The 21342-nt window shown below is 41.1% G+C and overlaps 1 protein-coding gene across 3 annotated transcripts in view; it reads right to left on the bottom strand.

Annotated features, from left to right (window-relative positions):
- Positions 1-2791: 2791 nt before the first annotated feature.
- LOC307254905 (SPRY domain-containing SOCS box protein 4-like) overlaps positions 2792-21342 on the bottom strand; it is a 77477-nt gene continuing 58926 nt past the window's right edge. For all 3 annotated transcript variants that reach the window (XM_080033466.1, XM_080033467.1, XM_080033468.1), the window contains exon 3: positions 2792-5322. In XM_080033466.1, coding sequence (XP_079889592.1) covers positions 5195-5322 — 128 coding nt within the window. In that variant the 3' untranslated portion in view covers positions 2792-5194. The remainder of the gene's footprint in view (positions 5323-21342) is intronic.

Below are 21342 nucleotides of genomic sequence, written 5' to 3'. Positions count from 1 at the left end.
CAGGATTATCAGGAAGCTGAAAGAGAGCTACTGAGACAAGCCCAGGCCGACTGCTTTTCCCAGGACTTTCAGCACTTGGCAAATAACAAACCTGTTCCTGCCACAAGCCACTTAATCACCTTAGCCCCTGAGTATGATGACAGACTAAGGCCGATTCGGATTGGAGATAGACTGCAGCGCAGTGAAACGCTCAACCAAGAAACCATGCACCCTATAGTTCTGGACCTGAATCGCCATAAATGGAAAGTGAAGGCTGCAATCCCACAGATGGTGGACCTCCCTCCTGCCCACCTATGGCAAGCTTTCCACTCGAAGCCCTTTGGATACGTTCCCAGCGACGTTGCAGACCATGACCCAGTTACACCAAACATGCTCTTGATGGGGCGGCCCGACCTATCGTTGCCTCAAGTTGTGTATCCGGAGTCCGAGCTAATTAGCCGTCGCCGCTGGAGGCACACACAAGTCCTCACCGACCAGTTCTGGAGGTCGTTTATCAGGAAGTACCTTCCAGCCCTGAAGATCCGCACCAAATGGCAGAAGGAAGCTGCCCCACTGCAACCAGGAGCTGTTGCTATGATTGTGGACCTCCAGCTCCCAAGAGCGCACTGGCCGGTAGGCCACATCACCAAGGTCATCCCAAGCGCAGATGGGCGGATCAGAGCAGCGGAAATCCGGGTGAACAACAGGGACTACACCCGACCAGTTGCTCGTCTAGTCATGCTTCCAGCGATACCTGAGACAGTACCTGAACCCATGAGTCCTTCTAAGTGGTAACAAATTTGACAGTGCAAATTTGGGGGCGGCTGTAAAGAAGGACGGTCAGTTCGGGCATCCGAAGTTATTAATCCGCCCGGTAACTTCCATCAGCCAATCACAAATGCGCATCCGGTTGCCAGGCAGATTCGAGTCTCCTTAGAATGTTACGGCGGGAAACGTTAGTCCGAAAGTAACAGACATATGAGACGGAGAGAGACGCTGTTGGAAGAGTGCTGTTGTAGTTTAATGAGAAATATACAGTTAAAGTGTGTTTGCTCGACATTAATGGCTATGTGTGCGTCCATAGAACCGTGAGTAGTATTTACATGGTTGCAAGTTCATATTGTATTGTGTATATTGTAATTTGTCTGCGTGCTCTGGATTGTTTAATGTGAGAGCAGTTATTTGAGTTTACCGTGTACGTAATGGCCAGTATTTTATATGTGTTAATTAGATGCATATGTTTACTGTTAAGTTTTATAGAACTTATTGGGGCCATCTTATGTATTATTTAGGATTCACTGTAATTGTGTTCACATCTGATTAACATAGGAATTAGTACATATTGGTTAATCTGTACATAATGTATGGCAGAGCATTTAACTCCTGTTCATAATAATAATGTATATTATTTAGACTGATTGTATTATTTTATGTTTCTGTTTCAGAACCACACACACTACACACGTGTTTGCCAACTGTTAAATAAATCCGTGAAGAGATAATCCTCGTTCCTTTTGCATTCTTACCGATGCACCACAGTGGTCACAAACTAACTAACCAACAAGCATACAGTCCTCCATTACAAGTTGATAATTGATTGCTTTTAGACATAAACAGTGTGTGTGTGTGTGTGTGTGTGTATTTTTGAGTGCTGAATCGTGAGTGTTGCTGTATAGCATCATTCCACTGTCTGTCCACTCTCCATTTCTCCAACATCAGCCCCCTCTGTGTGTGTGGACTTGATGAGTCTGTTCCCATATGGATGGTGCAGTTTGAAATATGAAGCCTGTAAACACATTGAGCATCACCACCAGTGTCTACCTCTCACACTCTGCAATGCCCTGCAGTTTGAAACGTTTTAGACTTTGAGCTCATCGATATCTCCCTGGCTGCTGAGTGGGGAGTGTGGGAGCAGTATTTACCGCTGATAAGCACTGGCACATTAGCCGACTACTTTCTAAAGTGGAAACTGCCCGCTTGACAACGGGGAGAGCTTATACAGCCAAATACTTTACGGCCCAATTTACACCATCGCTAAGGCCTCCCCCCGGTACAACAAACGCTCCTCAGGCACAGTTAAAGATGCCGCGAACGTGTCAAGCCCACTGCAGCAAAGTGTCAGATGCATTTTGTGGGACTTTGAACATGTATATTTCAGTAAGCATTCCTTAAAGGTGCACTATTTAACTTTGGGTGTGTCAGAGAATTGAAAATGTTCTAAGGTATATTCTCATAACGGAATAAACAAACTTTCCTCACAGGAAAATTGGATCCCTGGAACACTGTTTGAAGTTAGAACGCTAACTGAAAAGTAACTGTTTCACTGTTGTTGTTTACAGCAGCAGGGCCCACAGTTTGGTTTACAAACATATTCTAGCCTTAGGTTTGGCTCAAGGCGGGGCCTCAAAATAATTTAATTTCGATTTATAACGATGGAATTATTCCATACTAAGAATTAAATGTACAGTTAGTATGTGTTGTAAACTAACTGCAGGCGTCAAATGTAAACAAATCCCCCTCCGCTGAAACTGCATAGTGCACCTTTAAACACGTCATTAGCCATGTTGTTTTTGGACACACAAATGAGTGTTTTGGGTTATCGTATCAAGAAAAAGGTAAGCGAAGGGAAAGAAACTCAAAGAATGTTTTACAGACATTTTTTTTCAAATTCACTTGGCTTTTATTCACATTTCATTATCTGTTGACGTCTCAACTGCACCGTCCGTCCAAACATTCTACTACTTTTCTGAATGGTCCTTTTCTTCTCCCCCAATCCTTAAGCGATGAAAACAGGAGGTAAGAACACCACCATCACAAATAACAATAATAACAATAATAATAATAATATTGATAATAATAATTAAAGCAGCATTGAAGAAACAACTTTATATGTCTCTCTCCCTTCATCGCCAGCATCTTTCTTTCACCTGAATGTAACCATCAATGATCAGGTAAAAAAACAATCAAACATAGAACTAGCTTGTTATAAATAATAATCATCATCATCATACCATCATCATCATCCTACCGTCATCAGAATCAGACTCCACACTCACAATATTATTATTTATAATAAAGTAGACTGCAAACTCAGAAGTAGAAAAAGAAAAGAAAAGGTGACTAAAGCATTTTTTTTAGGAAAGGAAACATGATTGGTCTACTGTGTGTGTGTGTGTGTGTGTGTGTGTGTGTGTGTGTGTGTGTGTGTGTTCGCGCACATTGGTCTTCTGCATCCTATTATGGCATTGCAGTAGCAGTAATGTTCCTACTCCAACCATCATTCTAGATCCAGTGACACTCTGACACAGGTCTGCTCTTTTTCCTGTTTGTTTGTTTGTTGTCATTAAGACATTTGTGCGGAGGGCTGACAGATCTGGTACCAGTGAGCTACAGCAGGGTGCTACAACAGCAGGCGAGGCTCTTCATTCACTGCCAACAGCATGTTAGCAATAGTTACCACTGCGTCGGGCCGCGACCAATAGTCACATTCACACACACACTCCATGGCTGAAGAAGAAATACTTTGGTTGTACTTGACATCGTAATACATGATTTAGTGTCCCGAGCGGAAGTCACTCTCAGTAGCAATTAAACACTTTAATCAGCGAGCACTGTTGTCTTTCCAAAAAAGCCCTTTTCAGACATTAAGTCAAATAAATAAAGTATAGTAAATGTATAGCAACACATTGAAAGCAGCACATAAAAAGGATTTGCCTCAAATGAAGATGTCCCTTAGAAGTATTTTCACATTAAGCCTCCCCCTCGTGATGTCAAAGTTAACAAACAGTCGTATTGGAGATTTGTGTATTTGCCCTTCTGTTTAGAAAAAGCTATGCTCATTTGGAAAAAAACTGATGATGTCATGAATAAGCATCCACCATGTTGAGATTGTTCTCATGTTTGAATAGACTCTGCAAACGTTTGTTTGTACATGAACATTAACATCAGACCTTATTTTTTTCAAGTGTAATTAATGCATGTGGGAAATGTAAAAGGTAATATAAAAATGGTTCATATACAACATCGCAGCATAATAAAATAAACGTAATAAATAAGGAAACTACTGAAAGATGCAGTGGATGAGTGGGGACGGGGAGCTTCTTTCATGCCAATGGTCATAAAGCGGCAAAAAACATTTTGAAATCCATCAATGGACACACTTGTCTTCAGTCATATCATTAATTTGCCAGCTTTTCACACACCAGCTGCTAATAGTAAGAACATTGTGAATATAAGCCGTCACTTTAACTGCTAAACGTTTTTTCTTCCATGTCTGAAAAGGGCTTGACTCTCACCAAATGTCAGCATAAGTTCTGCATGCTTTTTTTTTTTTTTGCTTTTTGTTTACGAAGCTTTGCACCTTAACACCTTTCAGTCCATCTACTTTGTGTGTGATGTGAGCTTTTGGTCGGGGCCCAGAGTCAATCAGATTCATATCACAAACAGTGCTAAAATACTCTTGGACAATCTGTGCTCCGCAGCCTGCCTCCTGTGCTAATAGGGGGAGGGGGGGGGGGGCATGAATACGCACTATATGGTGACAACAGACAATGATAAAGTCACTGACTAATGTGTCAGAAAGGCCTCCAAGGATTGGATTAGTGTGCTTTCTCTTCCGCAGTTTTGTGTTCCCGTCACTAGGTGGCGGTGGTCGTCTAAACACCGTCTCTGTCACCTGAACCCCAGCGGCCTGCCATCACAGGGATGGGTTTCTTTCTTTCTTTCTTTCTTTCTTTCTTTCTTTCTTTCTTTCTTTCTTTCTTTCTTTCTTTCTTTCTTTCTTTCTTTCTTTCTTTCTTTCTTTCTTTCTTTCTTTCTTTCTTTCTTTCTTTCTTTCGGGATGAGTGAGACGCTGATGGGACACCACCATTGTCAATAATTTATTTCAAGTCAAAAAACTAATGAAAAAAGCAGCTGGAAATTGAAAAGAAGCTGGTGCTGTCCTGTTCTGTTGTTGGAAAGCGTGGTCTTCTATCCATCTGTCAGTTAGTTCTCCCACCATCTCTTCCTCCCTTTTTTTTTTGTTTTTAATAAATCCACCTTTTTGTAGAGACATAGCGCGCTCTCAGTGTGCACGTTCTACCATCCAGGATCAGCGCTTTTTGCATTCTTTAATACATTTCCTCTTATTCATCCATCTTTAGAGACTTTTCCCCGGTGGTTCTGGTTCATAGTCGTATTGGTATAACTCCCAGTGTGCTTTGCTGCCAGTCAGTCACTGGTATTGGAGGTAATTTTTCAGTGACTGGGGCAGAGGGAGGCTCTCGATCTCCTGGAGGCGCTCCCGGCCCAACGCCACGCGGGCCGCACGCCGACACAAGTCCATCAGAGGAAGAGGCTCGGCTGAAAAAGACAAAGAGAGACAAAGATAGAAGTTAGGAGATAAGACTTTGGTAAAAAAAAAATGGCCTGTGCATTGTTTGCAAAGGGATGTCTGTTTTGGCTGCTGGTGATGCAGTTGCACCTCAGCCTTTAATACATGATGCATAATACATCGTAATTTTTTTGTTATGCATGAATGAAAGAGAAACAGAATAGAGGGCTGAGAGAGTGATGAGGCACCGTACACCTTTAAAATATTTAAACCCACTCTTCACACACAGAGAAACACACACCCGCACACACACACACACACACACACACACCACCATAATAGCTTTAATAGTCACATTACGTTTCTATTCAAATACAAACATTTTCAGTTATCCCGACTTTGTACTACTTCCAAAGAATATTTTTGAGATTGGGACAAATCTCTCTGTTTGTTTGAAATGTTGACTTTGCCCTGTGTGCTGTGAGCTCCTGGATCAGCCTTTCCCTTGACCTTGAGCTCCACATCAGGGTTAAGGAGGTAACAGATACGATAGGCTGCGGTCTGAGCGGCAGGACACGCGCGCACACACACACACACACACACACACACACACACACACACACACACACACACACACACACACACACACACACACACACACACACACACACACACACACACACACACACACACACACACACACACGGGAAGGAGGGGGAAACTTGTCTGAATCTTATTGTAGTTTTCTAATAGTCATATGAATTGCATTAACGAGCACATTCATCTACCTATTACAATCTACTGTATGTTTAAAACCCATAAACTGTAGACAAACGTCACCAAAACGTACTAGAGGCCAATCAATACATCAGCTTAATTTCCCTCAGAACAGATCTGGGGTCAGATTTCATTGTTTGTTTCCATTTTTGGATCTGCATTTTGGCAAGAGGAGCAAAGAAAACACTGATATATGAGGTAGCATCTTCTTATTTGTTGCCAACGTCTGCTTTCATTTGAAACTTTTGGCTGCCATGCGTTTATACTGGGCTTAAGGTCACTTATGTGTCTAAATATCAATCTGTAACACTACTCGAAGGATACAAGAGGACCAGGAATGTAATACTAGCAGTGTTTTTGGAGTCCAACATGACTAACAGAGTGGTGAGTGAATTATTTTTCTGATACCCCTCCTATCCCGTCCATTTCAGTATTTTAAGCTCGTCGGCTTTACAGTTCTGCATCGTGACCTCCAGCCTTTTCGGAGCAAATTGAAAAAGTATAAATTAACATTAAACATTTTCAAAAAGTCATATTTAATTAACATCTCATATATTTTGCTGCTTATCTTCTCATGAGGCGAGGTGAAGTGTGAGCATTAATTGGGCAGCATCTTAATGTTGTAGTGAATGGAGATCAGTAACTCGCAAAGCTCAAACCTGAATACATTTGAAGGATTCAGTTTTGGTCAAATTGCCATATGTTGGCAGCTATTTCAGAGGTAAGCCAGATTGCAATCAGAAATGATCGCGATAACTAAGAAGCAATGTCACCGTCCATTACATAGATTATCCACCAGAAAGCAATTACAGCTTGATTTTCACACTGTTACATTTGAACCAATTGTAAAAAAATGTAATCAATACATGATTATCAGAACTTTTTACTCTCTGTAATATCAACTTGTATATCAGCAAATGCCTGTACAATAAAAAACTGTTTTTCAACAGTCAAATAGGATGTGTAATAGTGTGAATCTACAGCAAATGTGAGTCAAAGTAAATAGGAGGAACGAAAACAATAATTCAAGGTCAAACAGGAGCAGAGCAGCAGGTTATAAACGACCAAAAAAACTCAAGAGATTTCTGATGCCTTGATGTGTAATGTGTGTGTGTTAAGTGGAGATACACCTCATGATGATATTATCTTCATCAGGCTGTAATTAGTGGTACGTATCTAATTCTGGAAGTGTGAAGTGCTTCACGAGGATCCTGAGTGATATCACAGCACAGCCAGTCTATCAGTCTGTCCCTCCCTGCTGTTCTTGTTTGGGAAAAGAAACACACACACACACACACACACACACACACACACACACACACACACACACACACACACACACACACTGCCGTCACCCAATGTCATTCTGGAAGTCCTGTACCACCTGCTTCTGTAGCTGCAACACTGAGTGTGTGTGTGTGTGTGTGTGTGTGTGTGTGTGTGTGTGTGTGTGTGTGTGTGTGTGTGTGTGTGTGTCTGTTTCTGTGTGCGGGTTGTGTGTGAGTGTGTTCAAGGTTAAGTCCAACAGCAGAAAGGACAACAAAGCCTCTACAAACACAAACACACACACAAACACTTCCGCTATACATGTGACTGTCCTTGCAATGTTAGGGTCACACTAATGGTCATCATCCAACACACACACACACACACACACACACACACACACACACACACACACACACACACACACACACACACACACACACACACACACACACACACACACACACACACACACACACACACACACACACACACACACACACACACACACACACACACACACACACACACACACAGTTCTTCACTGGTGCACAGTCAAGATGACACGTCTGCCGTGTTGATTTTTAGTTTGCCCTTTGTTTGAAGCTCAATTATGCTGCGATTATGAGAGCTGCGCTCATCACATTGATAGGATATACAGTAGATGACTGCTGTTGCTCGGCGGCTGGGACGGTGGCTCAGATCCAAATGAGTTGCATACCATTTTAAAGTCAAATTGAATTATTTGTTAAGTCTATTGAAATTCAGAAAAGAGTCACAGACACAACACAGATATAATTACAATCTTTTTGGTTTGGTAAGTTTGATTTTAGTAAGCATTAAACTTTTTTGACTGATCAATTATTCAACTATTTGTTTCAGCTCTAATATCAAAAAGTGTCTCAGATTATCAGTGGCTTGTGAAATACAGAGCACTCTATCAGTACAGTCTCTAAATATAGAGCCAACAAAAATAAACAGTGACGCTAAGCTGGCTTTACTATGGCTAGTGACCAGAAACAAAAATTGTTAACAGATACCCACTTTTGATTGACTCTAAGCAAAACCTGCTCTAGCCAAAAGTATTAATTTACCTGAAATCGGTATTAAAGGCAGTATTAAAACTACACAAAAAAAACATGTTGGTCAACGCTCTGACACACAACGTATGATGTTTATACAGGCACACAAACATACATGCACGCACGCACACACGCATGCACACACACACACACACACACACACACACACACACACACACACACGCACAGTTCATTAGCTCTTCTGCAGTAAAGTGCTCATTTCTTCTGCCTACTTGGAGAGGAAAGCAGTTATTTGAGTGGAAAGGTCACAAGACAATTAAAGGTAATTGTGGCTAAAACATTTTTTTGAATCTTAGTGAGTAAGTCATGTGTGAACTGTGAACCCATCAAGGGGGAGCAAATATGCACCACAATCAAATCCATTTGAGCACGCTCAGAGGTTTTTGTGGAGTCGAGTTAAGAGAGGAAGGAGCCACTGTCAACTCTCTTTATTTCTTCCCCTCTGGAGAAAAACACTTTGGAGAACATTATAATAATTACTGTGAAAAGTAGACTAGTTGTACTGCAAAGTAGAGGCTTAATTAGCCTCAGTTAGTGAAATAACACGATCCAAAACAGCACTGCTGTGTCTGCAAGATAATATCTGGGATACATTCTGTGGCGCCCATATCTGTGCTTTATTATAATGAATTCTAATGATAAGCTAATGTATTATTATAGCTTCTTTAAGTCTTTAGCTTGATGCAGCCACAAAGCAGCCATGTTTGATGTGAAGATTGTCTTAAAAGATGCATTGCATGTTTGTTAGCTATTTTGGGACATTTAATGGGGCAGCAGGAATAAGTTAAAAAACACTGACAAATCACATTTTCGCTAAATTGTTACCATCCTAAGCATTTATATGGCTACGGTGTTTTTGGCCACCTGATGAATGTATGTACGATATTCACTCTCATAGTAGCTCTGCTTTGGTCTCCACCAGCTCCTTGGGCTCTCTAAGCTGTAAAACAGTTCGCTATGTTCTCAAAGCTTGTCGTTAACTGTGTCCATATATATTGTTTTGCATCAGAGTGTTGGCAGTGCTAAAATGACCATCGAGACATACAGCGACCCCTTTTTACAAGCACGCATTTGATCCATTGTTAATGTGATTTGTGTGTTTACAGTATATTAAGTATATGCAATGTAACTTATCAATAATGTGGGCGTCAGACAGGTGGCGGCTCATAATAGGTGTATATAGCTTTAGGTGATCCAGAAGCTTCTCTTCAATCTAAGTTGAATGGTGTCCACACATTAATCATCCACTGCCCCTCCAGATGTTAAGAATGGCTTTGTAATGTATTAAGTAGTTAGCAATTAGCTGGGCTACATCATAACTTTTTATATCAATACTCAGTGCATTAACATGTAGATTTGTTCTTAATGAAACATTTTCTATCAAGCTAATGATGGGGAGATAATGAGGCAGGTCATTCACCCCTGCCTCATTACACATTCAGTGCATAAAGAAGAATTAAGCTTACAAAATGCTTCAGGACTGAATATCATGACTTCTCTCTCTCTCTCTCTACCTGTAGATACCAGAGCCTCAGACTGGAACTGGGACTATTTTGCGACAAGTGACATTTCCAATAAAACAACAATGTTCTCAGGTCAGATATTGTCCGTTGCCCTCAACTGATCTCTGCCGAGCTGCATTTAAACTTGTTATCTAAACTGCAAGATGGGTCCTAAACGACCCCCGTGGGAGAAATACTGGTGCATTACTGTAGTAAAAGATGTCTGCAAGAGATTATGAAGAATCATGCTAAGTGCCTCTCTTCTTCCATGTTTAGCTTCTGCACTCTTGTTAGTAGCACTGGGAATAAAACCGGAAACTGTTGTTTTTCTCCACAATCTACTGCAATTCATCCATCGATATGAAACCTCTATGAAATCTGTGAGAAGATTTTTACTGACGAGAGACAACGGGGAAATGTCAGATTGATAGCAGTTGCGAAGTGAAGAACTTTGGACCCTGATGAGACATTTTCTATGCACATGATTTGTGACCACGGCTCTGCTGCGGTGGAAACAAGAAGTAATAGGGGCACGCAATGTGACATGAAGACGCCGGCAATGATATGCAGTGCACAGCAGTGTCGGGCCGGGTTTACTGTCTACAGACAATGATAATGGGGGAGAGAGAGAGTGAAAAACGGCACCGGCAGCATCACTTTTATGATGGATATAAAAATTGACTTGAGGGATAGGGTCAGGAGGAAGGAGCTAAATAAAGCATGACAGATGATCAGTGACTTTAGAAGGAAAAACTTAAGGAAAAGGAGGCAGTGGAGGAGAGGAAACGCTCGAAAGTCAAACTGATATCTGAGTTAGGAAATTTAAACGGTGATAGCAAGGCAGCAAAGAGAGGAAAAAGTTATTTTTCTGGACATGTTTGTCAAAACAAAATCGCTAGCAGACAAACTTTGACAGCATGTTAAGGCACTGTAAAGTGTATTGAAACAGGGACCTTTGTTAGTTTCAACCTTTATTTTGGAGGCCATTTCGTTCAAAGACATGCTTCCATTCAGAAAAGGGGAAGCTAATGTTATATGTTTAATTCTAACTTCCCAATTATAGTTAGCTTAGCTTGCTAATTTTAGCAATGATTCCAACCAGAAACTAGTTTTGGTTCATATTATTTCAACACCTGCAGAGTAACTAACATACGAAGCACGGAGAAGTTTTACTACTGAAATGAGGGATGGGACTGAGTAAAGGCTTACGGCACCAGCTCCCTAGTATTAAAATATTAAAACAAACTATTGTCTGTGCAGGTATTGGACCAATCAAATGATGCTACCGACAGTGCGTCACAAGTTCACAACCATAAAACTCACATCCCCTGGCACTGCAGAAAATATATTCAAAACAAACGGATTTCCTAGCAACAAAGTAAAAAAATTCATTCGATTTTATAGGCTACTTTGAAGAAAATGTGCTGTGTAATGTCTCAGGGCATTAACCAGAGATGAAAAAAACACGCACGTCACTTGAGGAAGAGAGATGTGCTCAGGGGAACATGATCCTCTCCTCTTTCTGTCTCTCAAGTCTTCCTCCCTTCCTCCTGTCACAGATACATCTCATCTGTAACAATACACCAGCAAAGAAGAAGAACGCAGGCCTAACACTCCACTCTTCATTGCCTTTCTTCACCTTCTTTCACACTCCTCTTTTCATCTATTTTCCACTCTTTCTACTCTCCTAGGTCAGAGTGTTTGATCTTCTCTAACACATTAAGACTCATCATCGCTTGTGGGGTGAATGCTTTATTACCATCCAAAATGTCAACAAGAGAAAAAGGAGAGGCAGGTGTGCGTTCAGACATGATGACAATGATTTTTTTTCATTATCAATATGCAGTGGGTTTTCTGGAAGTGCTTCTAAGCCCAAGAGGTTGAAGAATTTTAGAGGAGCATGTAATCCTGTAATCCTTTAATTAAAGTCAATATATTATGAAAATGGAACAAAACTGTAATAACAAAGGCCTTCGCAAGACAACAGTGGTCAAATCTGGGCTAATGTACAATCCCGGGGCTCGCTGGTAAAAGTGTGTGTGTGTGTGTGTGTGTGTGTGTGTGTGTGTGTGTGTGTGTGTGTGTGTGTGTGTGTGTGTGTGTGTGTGTGTGTGTGTGTGTGTGTGTGTGTGTGTGTGTGTGTGTGTGTGCATAAAACACAGAGTAATCCCTTGGATGTTCAAAATGACCAAAAGCTCCATAAAGTGACTAACGCCCCACTGGGCGTGTGATTTTCTGTAAAAGAAAAATAGCAAACATTTACACAAGGGAAATCCACAAACGTGTCTGGCCGACATGTTGTCACGTAGCAAAACAGACTCATCGAGCGCACACACTATATGCAAGGTCATGGATAGTGGAAATCAAACTGACAAACTTAAACACATCTCCAATAAATCAAGAAAATAGAGGAAAAAACTCTAATCATGCAATGTACAACACATACAGATGTTTTGAGCAAAGACTGTTGATATAAGTCTCACTCTTGCCAATTTCACGCTATTTCATTTCAAAGTTGTTGTAGGACTGCTTGTATTTACATACCAACTAATAATTTGAGAAAGGCAAAGGTAAAAAAAATAGAGGCTACTGAAATCCTTCAAAGGTTTGGAGTCAGCCCTGAAATGAGAGGACATTTTCCTACGGCTCAAATCATGGCAGACCTATAAAAACTATTGTTTATCTTTGAGGAGGAACTCATGTGTAAGGGTCGAAATTTCATTGGATGGGGGCAGAGGCAAACGATCAAGGATATTAAAATGATGTATTTAGTAAATAAGAAATTCTATCAAACACACACCTAACCCTTATTATTTGACTTGACCTTAAGAGCCCTACTGAACTGCATGCTGACCAGTGACTCATCTTGATTAGCGCCAAAAACCCCTTTGAATACAGATCTACTGAGACAGTACAGCAGCGCAGTAAAAGCAGCTTCATTATGTTTAAAATGACGATAAAGAAAATTCTGAACACAAACAGCCTTCTTAAAGAAGGTACTTACAAAGTCATTCCTAATGCCACGACAAAGAGGCAAACCGAACAAAACAAGCGTATTCAGCACTCAGTCGCAAAACAAAAGACAACACAACAAAGAAGAGGATTAGCCGGAGGTGTAGCTTTACTCTTTGAGCGCAGTGTCCTCCTTTTTCAAAAACACGAGACGCCCCAACTCTGCCAAACACCAACGTCCTTCAAAGACACTGAGGGGAAGTTATCCCTAACTACTGGACCTCCGGTGTCTTGTATCCTCTTCCTGGGCACAGTGCGACATAGCAATGGCATTTTTTTTTATGCACTATCCACACTTTAAGACACATCTTATCAGAAGTGTTGTGCAGAATAATTATTCAGTATTTTAGTTAGAACCTATTGTGTACTAAAACAAGGATGTATCCACCGGGTGGGAGGACTAAAGGCAAACGAACATAGTTGTATAAAGAGCATCCCACGCACATTCAAGAGACGAGGGAGGGTGTGAAAATCCTTCTTTCTAAAAATTCTCCCTGAGCAAACTCCATCTTAAATATATTTGTCCAGGGCTAACTTTGGTAGGTTTTGGATCCTGTGGTATGTGAGTCAGATCTTTAACGGCCACATTAGTGTCACACAGAAAGATGGGCACCGTGGGCAGAGCTGGCTGCTTTTAGAGCAGTTGGTGGGTAATACAAGCCATGTTTCTTTTTAAAGCCCTGTTCTCTCTTTACAGTCCTGCATTACTGTAAATCCACTGTTTACCACCTCCTCTGGGAGAGTGAGAAGAGAAACAGGAAGAGGAGAGATGTGATGGGAGGTAGGGAAAGAAAGGGAGGAGGACAGAGAGCAAAGCAGATGAAAGAGAGAAGGATGAAGAGAGGAAAGGATGGGCAGAAAAAGGAGAGCAAGTAATAAATAGGGAAGAAGCTAGCGAGTGCAGCAAGCTTGTCCGACCCTCAGACATCCTTGATAGTTACAAACTGCAGGGAGGGAGGACCTCACTCATAAAAGATGCCAATAGTAGAGGAAATCTGTTGGTATAATTTACTAAGTTCTTACTTCAATTAGTATTCCTGCTTACATGCAGGTTTTCAAACATAATAAAAAACCATCCTTCATCCTCGTTTAATCTGCAGAGAACTGCTGATGTTGATCCACTGTGGCATTTTGCGAGTGTGCTTTTTTATTATTTGTTATTTATTTCTTTAATAAGGACATGAGTGAAGATAACTTGTTCACAGCCTGACAGAGATAAGATATAGGATGTGGGTTTGTAAATAGATAACCGTTTGCTTAGATCGTCACTATATCAATGACTTTATAATAAATGTCCCTGTTGAGTTAACAGCTTGTTTCTTAGCGGCACACATAAATATTAAAGCAGGTTTATTGTCTGGTAACAAAGTGCAACACTGTGTCACGAAAGTATGTGTTCTATCGGTTTGAGAGATAGTACATGGGAAATAAACAGTTCTCAGTGGACCTTTTTTTTCAAATCATGAAATAACTGTATCATAAAAAAAGTATCGTTACATTAGAAATGGGCACAAAAGAAATGTGTGCTGGATGGTCAGAAGACAGAAAGAAAAAAAATCATAGTCGGTGAATTTATTCGGGGACAACAAAAGTATTCAAGAATGTGGAAACCAATAACCTATTATGTCAACATAGTATACACTGTGTGTATTAGACCACCGTGTAGAGATGTGATTAGCCAGCTCATCATTAGTCAAGGTCACCTAATTATGTTGACGATTAGCAGAGCTCACTGTACATTTGTGTGTCGGCCAGATATAACTGAACAAAGAGGGAGGTAAAGACAATGCTGGTTAGGTTGAGACTTGAGGTAGAAAGGATCAGAGGGTCAAAGCAGATCAAAACAGAGAAAAATAAACAGATGGAGGAGGCAAAAGTTAAAGGTGAAAGAGAGGAGAGAGCCTCAGAGGATTAAAGGAAAATGAAGGTGGGAAAAGCACACTAGCACACAACACGTGCATCGACGCGTACACAAGCATGAACTCTCACACGCATGAACTCTCACACGTGCTCATTCGCACCCTGGCACGTGTACACGCGGGATCAAGCTGACCGAGACAGACTGGGATAAAAACCTGGCTGATCCTTCAATGGCTTTACCTGTGTGTGTGTGTGTGTGTGTGTGTGTGTGTGTGTGTGTGTGTGTGTGTGTGTGTGTGTGTGTGTGTGTGTGTGTGTGTGTGTGTGTGTGTGTGTGTGTGTTCACTAACACAGCAGAAAAAACTGGTGGGAGGGAAGAGACGGAAAGGTGTAACTTTTCACACGAGTGTAATTAATTCACCACTTCACCGGTTTCCTTTTAGAAATGAGTTGATTTACATGCAGAGGAAAAGCCCTTCTCTTTAGAGTAGAATATAACTGTATTATATGTGTCATTATCACTAATGCTCACCTGTACTCTCACCTTAAGTGCAGACCGCAGCCGTACAAAACAAGTTTTATGACTGCCTTCTGGAAATGGCTCTTTCTGAGTAATGTCAGAAATGATTATCTGTAATAAGCGGAGGCAGGTGGATATAAATGGAGGTAAATTATAGCATTTCATCAGATATGAATGTACTATACTCTTAAATATAAGCCTCTGACATTGAACTTTTCTGAAATTGTGATTGCAGTTTACTATAAGTTAAGGAACCCACAAGAGACTGATTTGTATATTTAAAAAAAAAGCCCTATCAAAATAGATGTTGCAGAGACTATTTGTGCGTAGAATATTTTATATTTGTGTATTGTATTTTGATGTACTCGACATTAACATTTTACGTTACATTTAAAAAATTTGTATCTAATTTTTATTTATTTTTTGGTTTATTTGTTTGATAATAAGGCAGACGTCAGTAACGCACAAGAATAAAGCAGGAGGTGAGTGGAGGGGATGAGACACAAGAAGGGACTCGGTTGAAGAAAAATTACAAGTGGGCAGAAAGGAAGAGCAAAGGAAGAGAGGGAGAAGGAGGGAGGAGGAGGAGAACAAGAAGGGATGAGTGGATGGGGAGATAAATAGTGGGGGAGATTAAAAAAAGAGAGAAAATAGAGAGAAAAGGGAGAGCTTTAAGAGGCAGAGCAGTGAGGAGGACGAGTCTAACACAACACCGACAGCAAGGAGGTAGAATAGCACTGAAGCCAAAAACTGGAACAATGACTCCACATCGGCCAAATGGATGTCAAAGGTTAGCGAGGCATTTAGTCTTTCAGGCTGTGGCACTACTGAATCGGTGCACTCACTCTGGAAATGTGCAATGTTAAAGGAATAGTTGGATGTTTTGAGACATCAGATGCATTGCTGGCCTGGCTTTTTCCAAACGTAAAGAAAATTGACTAAGTAAGGTGACAACCTTACCTTATTAAACTAATTATTTAACATGTTGATTTAAAAAGGGGCTTGTAAGATAATTCCTTTACCTTTGGACAAAGCCAGGCTAGCTCTTTCTCTGTTTCCAGTCTTTATGCTAAACAAAACTAAGCTAAGCTAAGCTAACCAGTAAATGGAGGTAACTTCATATTTACGTTACATGAGAGTGGGATCACTCTCTCGGCAAGAAAAACAAATAAGGTTTGGTAATCATACAAGCTGTTCACAGAGGGAGGCAGATGTATGAAAAAGAAGCTATGGAAAAGTTGGAGATAAACTTTGATTAAAAAGAATTGTTGCTGAACATTACAGGCTGTCGTTATTTTTTTTTTTATACTTTTGTGCTTTTACATTAGACAAAAATGAGGCAATCACCGCTGGCTTTTATGAACTGCAGGGACGTGTTGGTCTGCCACCCATTTCATTACATCTGAACAAATTGTCAATTGACTTCTGGGGAATTGATGTCTGTCCTCTGCTGACACAGACGGTTAATCCTCCTCTCTGGCTCACAGTCACGATGCCATGGAAGGTCAACTGTGTTGTAACCAATGATGACGGTGTGTCTGCCCCGGGACAGCAAGCAAAGCCCATTTCAAATGTACAAAATCAGATTAAAATAATAACTCTATGCTCCCTGCTGGAATGTGGTTCAGTTTGTTTAAAGTGTACAGAAAAGATAGATAACAAAATGCCAACATACCCAAAACTTGTGGATCAGTGGTTTCTCATTTTTTGGAACTTTGTAGTGAACAGGCAGATTAGCTGAGTTTTTGAGTGTTAAAGGGGAACCACTGATCTCATATACATCAAAGTATGTTAAAAGGTCTTTGGGCAGTTTTTACTGTAGGCTATATGTGGGAGGGGTGTGGGGGGGGGGGGGGGGTAAACTTGCATAAAGGCTTTTGTGGTTCCAGAGGGAGCTGGGCAAAATCTGATAAATTCTTGGGCTGGGTCTGAAGAAGTTTGAAAAAGAAACGGGAGTTGGAAAGAAATGAGCTTACCAGACCTCTGTAGCCGGTTCTCATCTCTGCTTGAGGCTGGCAGCTCGATTAGCAACTAGCATAACACAATTCCATCTCCTAACCAACTATATGTAGTCGAACTGGATTGTGGGAAATGTAGGCACCAGTTTTCATGAAATGAATAGAATATTCAGCACAAAAAAAGACAATATCCCTGGTTCTGCTGCATCTCCTAACAATATGATGGAGTGCAGCGCTGAATCAGTGGAGAAACATTTTTAACTCCTTAGAAATATTACTGGATGATTTATTTTCCTGTAACTCTGTGGATGGGAGGATAATATGTTAATCTTTCCAGTTATTCCAAAACCCTAAAACTGTCCACATGGCTGACCATGTTTTTTAAAAGATATGCGTCCTATCTGTGATGCAATACAAATATTTGTTGATTTTTTAAATTTTATTGAGTCACTATCAATTCATGTGATCAAGATGTGTTTCAGATCTAAAATCAAAGTTTTAAGTGGCTGTAACTATTCTAAAATGTCTCAGAGTGAAATGGCTTTTTCATCCAGAATAAGTTAGTATGTGTTTATCTTGGCCTTTTGTCTGTAGATTTGACTCTACAGACCATATTTCTTGTAAGACTTGTATTCAATTGAGACATTTGATATAACTTTAAATGTATTGATACTTTGTATCAAACTCTAAAGCTCATTGTGCTCTCAGACACACAAGATGAAATCTTAGTATATGGTCAGGTAATACTGTAACTCCTTGTGATCAACTTTATATCTATATATTGGTAAAAAAAACTGTTGTCTGTTTTACATAATATGTGAAGCAGACATCGACACTTGTATGAGGGCCAAGTGAATCATTATGATTATCAGCAGCCTGTCTTACATAATATCGGTCTTGATTTCACGTCTCTGTCAAACGCCGGACATAAGTGTATCATCATGAGTAAGTTAAAGGATTATAGATAGACTAAATAGAGGGACATGCCCATCTTGCAGTGTAATGGCTTTCCCGCTTCAAACAGCGAGCTAATAACAAAGTGCACTCACACTAAAAATGTCAAGGCCTGGAGCTAAAAACAACTTTGGCTCTTGGATCCAGACACATTTTTTGGTTATCTATCTGGCAATGCAACAGCTGTTTGGCAAAGATACTTGTCATGGCTACTGCTGTTGCTATGAGACAAACGTCCCATAATACCTGTCAATATTTGGCCAAAAGCTGAAAGATTTGAAATTTGTCTTCTGCCCAGTGCCCACAGCGGGCGGACCGGCAACCTTTCCCCATTGCAAAGCACAGGGAGAAGGAGCCAGTGTGGTCTGAACACAGTCCAATAAAGCTCTAACCATGCTGGTGTCACTTTTCTCACTCTGAGCAACCTAGCCACGTACATTCATCTGCCATTTTCTGCATCGCTGTACAATATTAACAGTCAGTGGCCAATGTGCAGCTCAATGTGAACTGGCATTAGGACAAATAATGTACTTTTTATATTACAATATATCGTCTGTGTCAACTGTCACACATATTGATTGAAAGAATGGATATTGATTGAAAAGAAAGGACTTCACCTAATACCGTAGTTTTCGGACATTGTATAACATCAGGTCAAAGGTATAAGGAAGCAACTTTTCAAACTATAATTCAACTGTAACATAACATCTAGACATACAGGAGTGTGTGACTGCCATTACTGCACACTAGCTTGCATGTTAATGTCTCTATGCTGTAGTAACTGTTAAACTGCTGTATTTGTGTGATAATGGCTCTAGACACAAAGTGAATATCTAATAGGACAACAAAGTTAACTAAATACATTTCACTGAATTGTAACACAACACTCTTTTCCCAACGCAACATTTCCTCATTCAAATTTTGTAATGTGGTAACAACCTGTTTCCAAACATGACGCATAATCACAACACACTCACCCACAGTTAGCATGACAACATGACACATGATAACTGTATTTTTTGTGTATTTAATTTAATTGCAGCTATTTTCGTTGTTCCTTTATGCAAGGCTGGAAAGAGTTAACCACCTTAAAAGGACTTCTGAGACATGACTCTCCATTTACTCACGCACCTTAGGCTTGTGCAACAACTCACTTTTCAGCTTAAGACTAGTGAGGTGAAACGACCTGCAATGCAGTTTTATACTTTTATACAATTGCCGGCAAGGTGATTTCTTCTACACTTTAAATTATGTCATCTTTCAACGCGCGCACGCACGCACGCACGCACGCACGCACGCACGCACGCACGCACGCACGCACGCACGCACGCACGCACGCACGCACGCACGCACGCACGCACGCACGCACGCACGCACGCACGCACGCACGCACGCACGCACGCACGCACGCACGCACGCACGCACACACACACACACACACACACACACACACACACACACACACACACACACACACACACTGATGTGTCACCATGAAAAGTGAATGTAAAATCAAAGGACACAGGTCAGAGAATGACATTAACTGATCATATCAATGCATAAGACTGGTGAGAGCTCAACAGCTGTTGAAACTCAGTAACCATGTCTACACTACACGCTGTAATGAATATTAAACCAGGATTACAGCCTCAAGTCAACATTTATTTTTCTCTTTTAGTAACTCCACTGGAGAGAGCTGTCAGGGCTGCAGCAGTGTGAAGTTGGGGCTGCTGCAGTATGCCGGCCAACAGCTACTGTAGCTGGGCCCGGGCACAGAGCCCAGCCGAGGGCGAGGGGAAATGTGAATTACATAGAGAGACAGATATAAAGTGATGGCAGTAACTACAGGCACAGGGACATACACAGAGACCGTGCAGAAAGAGAGAGAGAGAGAGAGAAAGAGAGAGAGAGGGGTATTTGACTGAATTCAGAAAAAAATACAAAAAAAAACATGTGTTTTGAAGATAAACAGAAGGATGGATGGTACAGGAGATCATAACACCAATAGAACCACTGAGGGAGATCAGGAGAGGGCTCGGTGTCAATGACCACAAACACTCAATATATCTAAAGAAATGATTCCCAACACCTTTTACTTTCAGCCCTGCTCACCTTGTGGGCTTTCAGGACCTCATATTGGTGTCAATGTTATAAGAATCACAACTTCGAAATCATTCAAATTCACAAGCTGCTACAGCAGGAACCGAGATTCAACTCAAATTGATTTGTTCAGTAAAATACTGTTGGATAATACAGGATAAAAGCATTTGTATGGGCTCCCGAACTATCTGTATTGCATTTGAGGATATCTATTCCTAGTTATAGATTTTTAGTCATTCTTGTCCAGGACAATTCTTGTCCGACAATGTTTCCTATGTTTAGGAATATGCCCTCTGCTGTTCAACACTCGCTTTAACAACCTGTAACAAAATTAAAATCTATAACCCCGGAGTACAGCGTTGTTCAGAAGTTAAGGAGTCTGGCTTACCGGATATCAACAACTAGTATAAAGGTGCGAACACACTACACGCGTTACACGCGTACAGACGCGTATAAAATCGGCAATTTTTCCATAGGGAACCATTGGTTTACGCACGTACATGGCGCGTAGATGCGTCACTCGCGCTAAAGCAACATTTTAGCCGCGTTAGCCGCGTATGAGCCACATATATACGCACCTACGCAGCTACGCGCGGAGTTCAAAAAATTTTACTTTTTACGCTCCTACGCGTGACGATTAGCCGCGTTGGCCAATCAGGGTTGGGCTTCACCCGACGTCACATACATTGGCACGGTCGGAGAACAGTGTACTGTACACAGAGGCTGATGAGAGACACCGAGGAGGAAAATGTATTGCAGGCAGCCGAGCCGGTGCTGTATGACAGCAGCTCGGGAATAGAAGACGTGGGGAGAGTAAACCAGGAGAATGGACTTCCTGGTTAATTCAGTGAATATGTGCGGCTGTGCTTTAGCCGATAAAACAAGTTAGCGCTGTATAGCATTAGTTAACTCACCCGGTCGTGTGCGGGCGGCTAGCGCCTCATATTATGAACCCAAACATGACGGCTATGTCCGGGGGACTTTCACAACAAGTACA

This window comes from Ammodytes marinus (genome assembly GCF_949987685.1).
Source record: "Ammodytes marinus genome assembly, chromosome: 9".
Classification (NCBI taxonomy): domain Eukaryota; kingdom Metazoa; phylum Chordata; class Actinopteri; order Uranoscopiformes; family Ammodytidae; genus Ammodytes; species Ammodytes marinus.
Note: the sequence above shows the minus strand (reverse complement) of the source record. Positions and strands in the feature narration are given on the sequence as shown.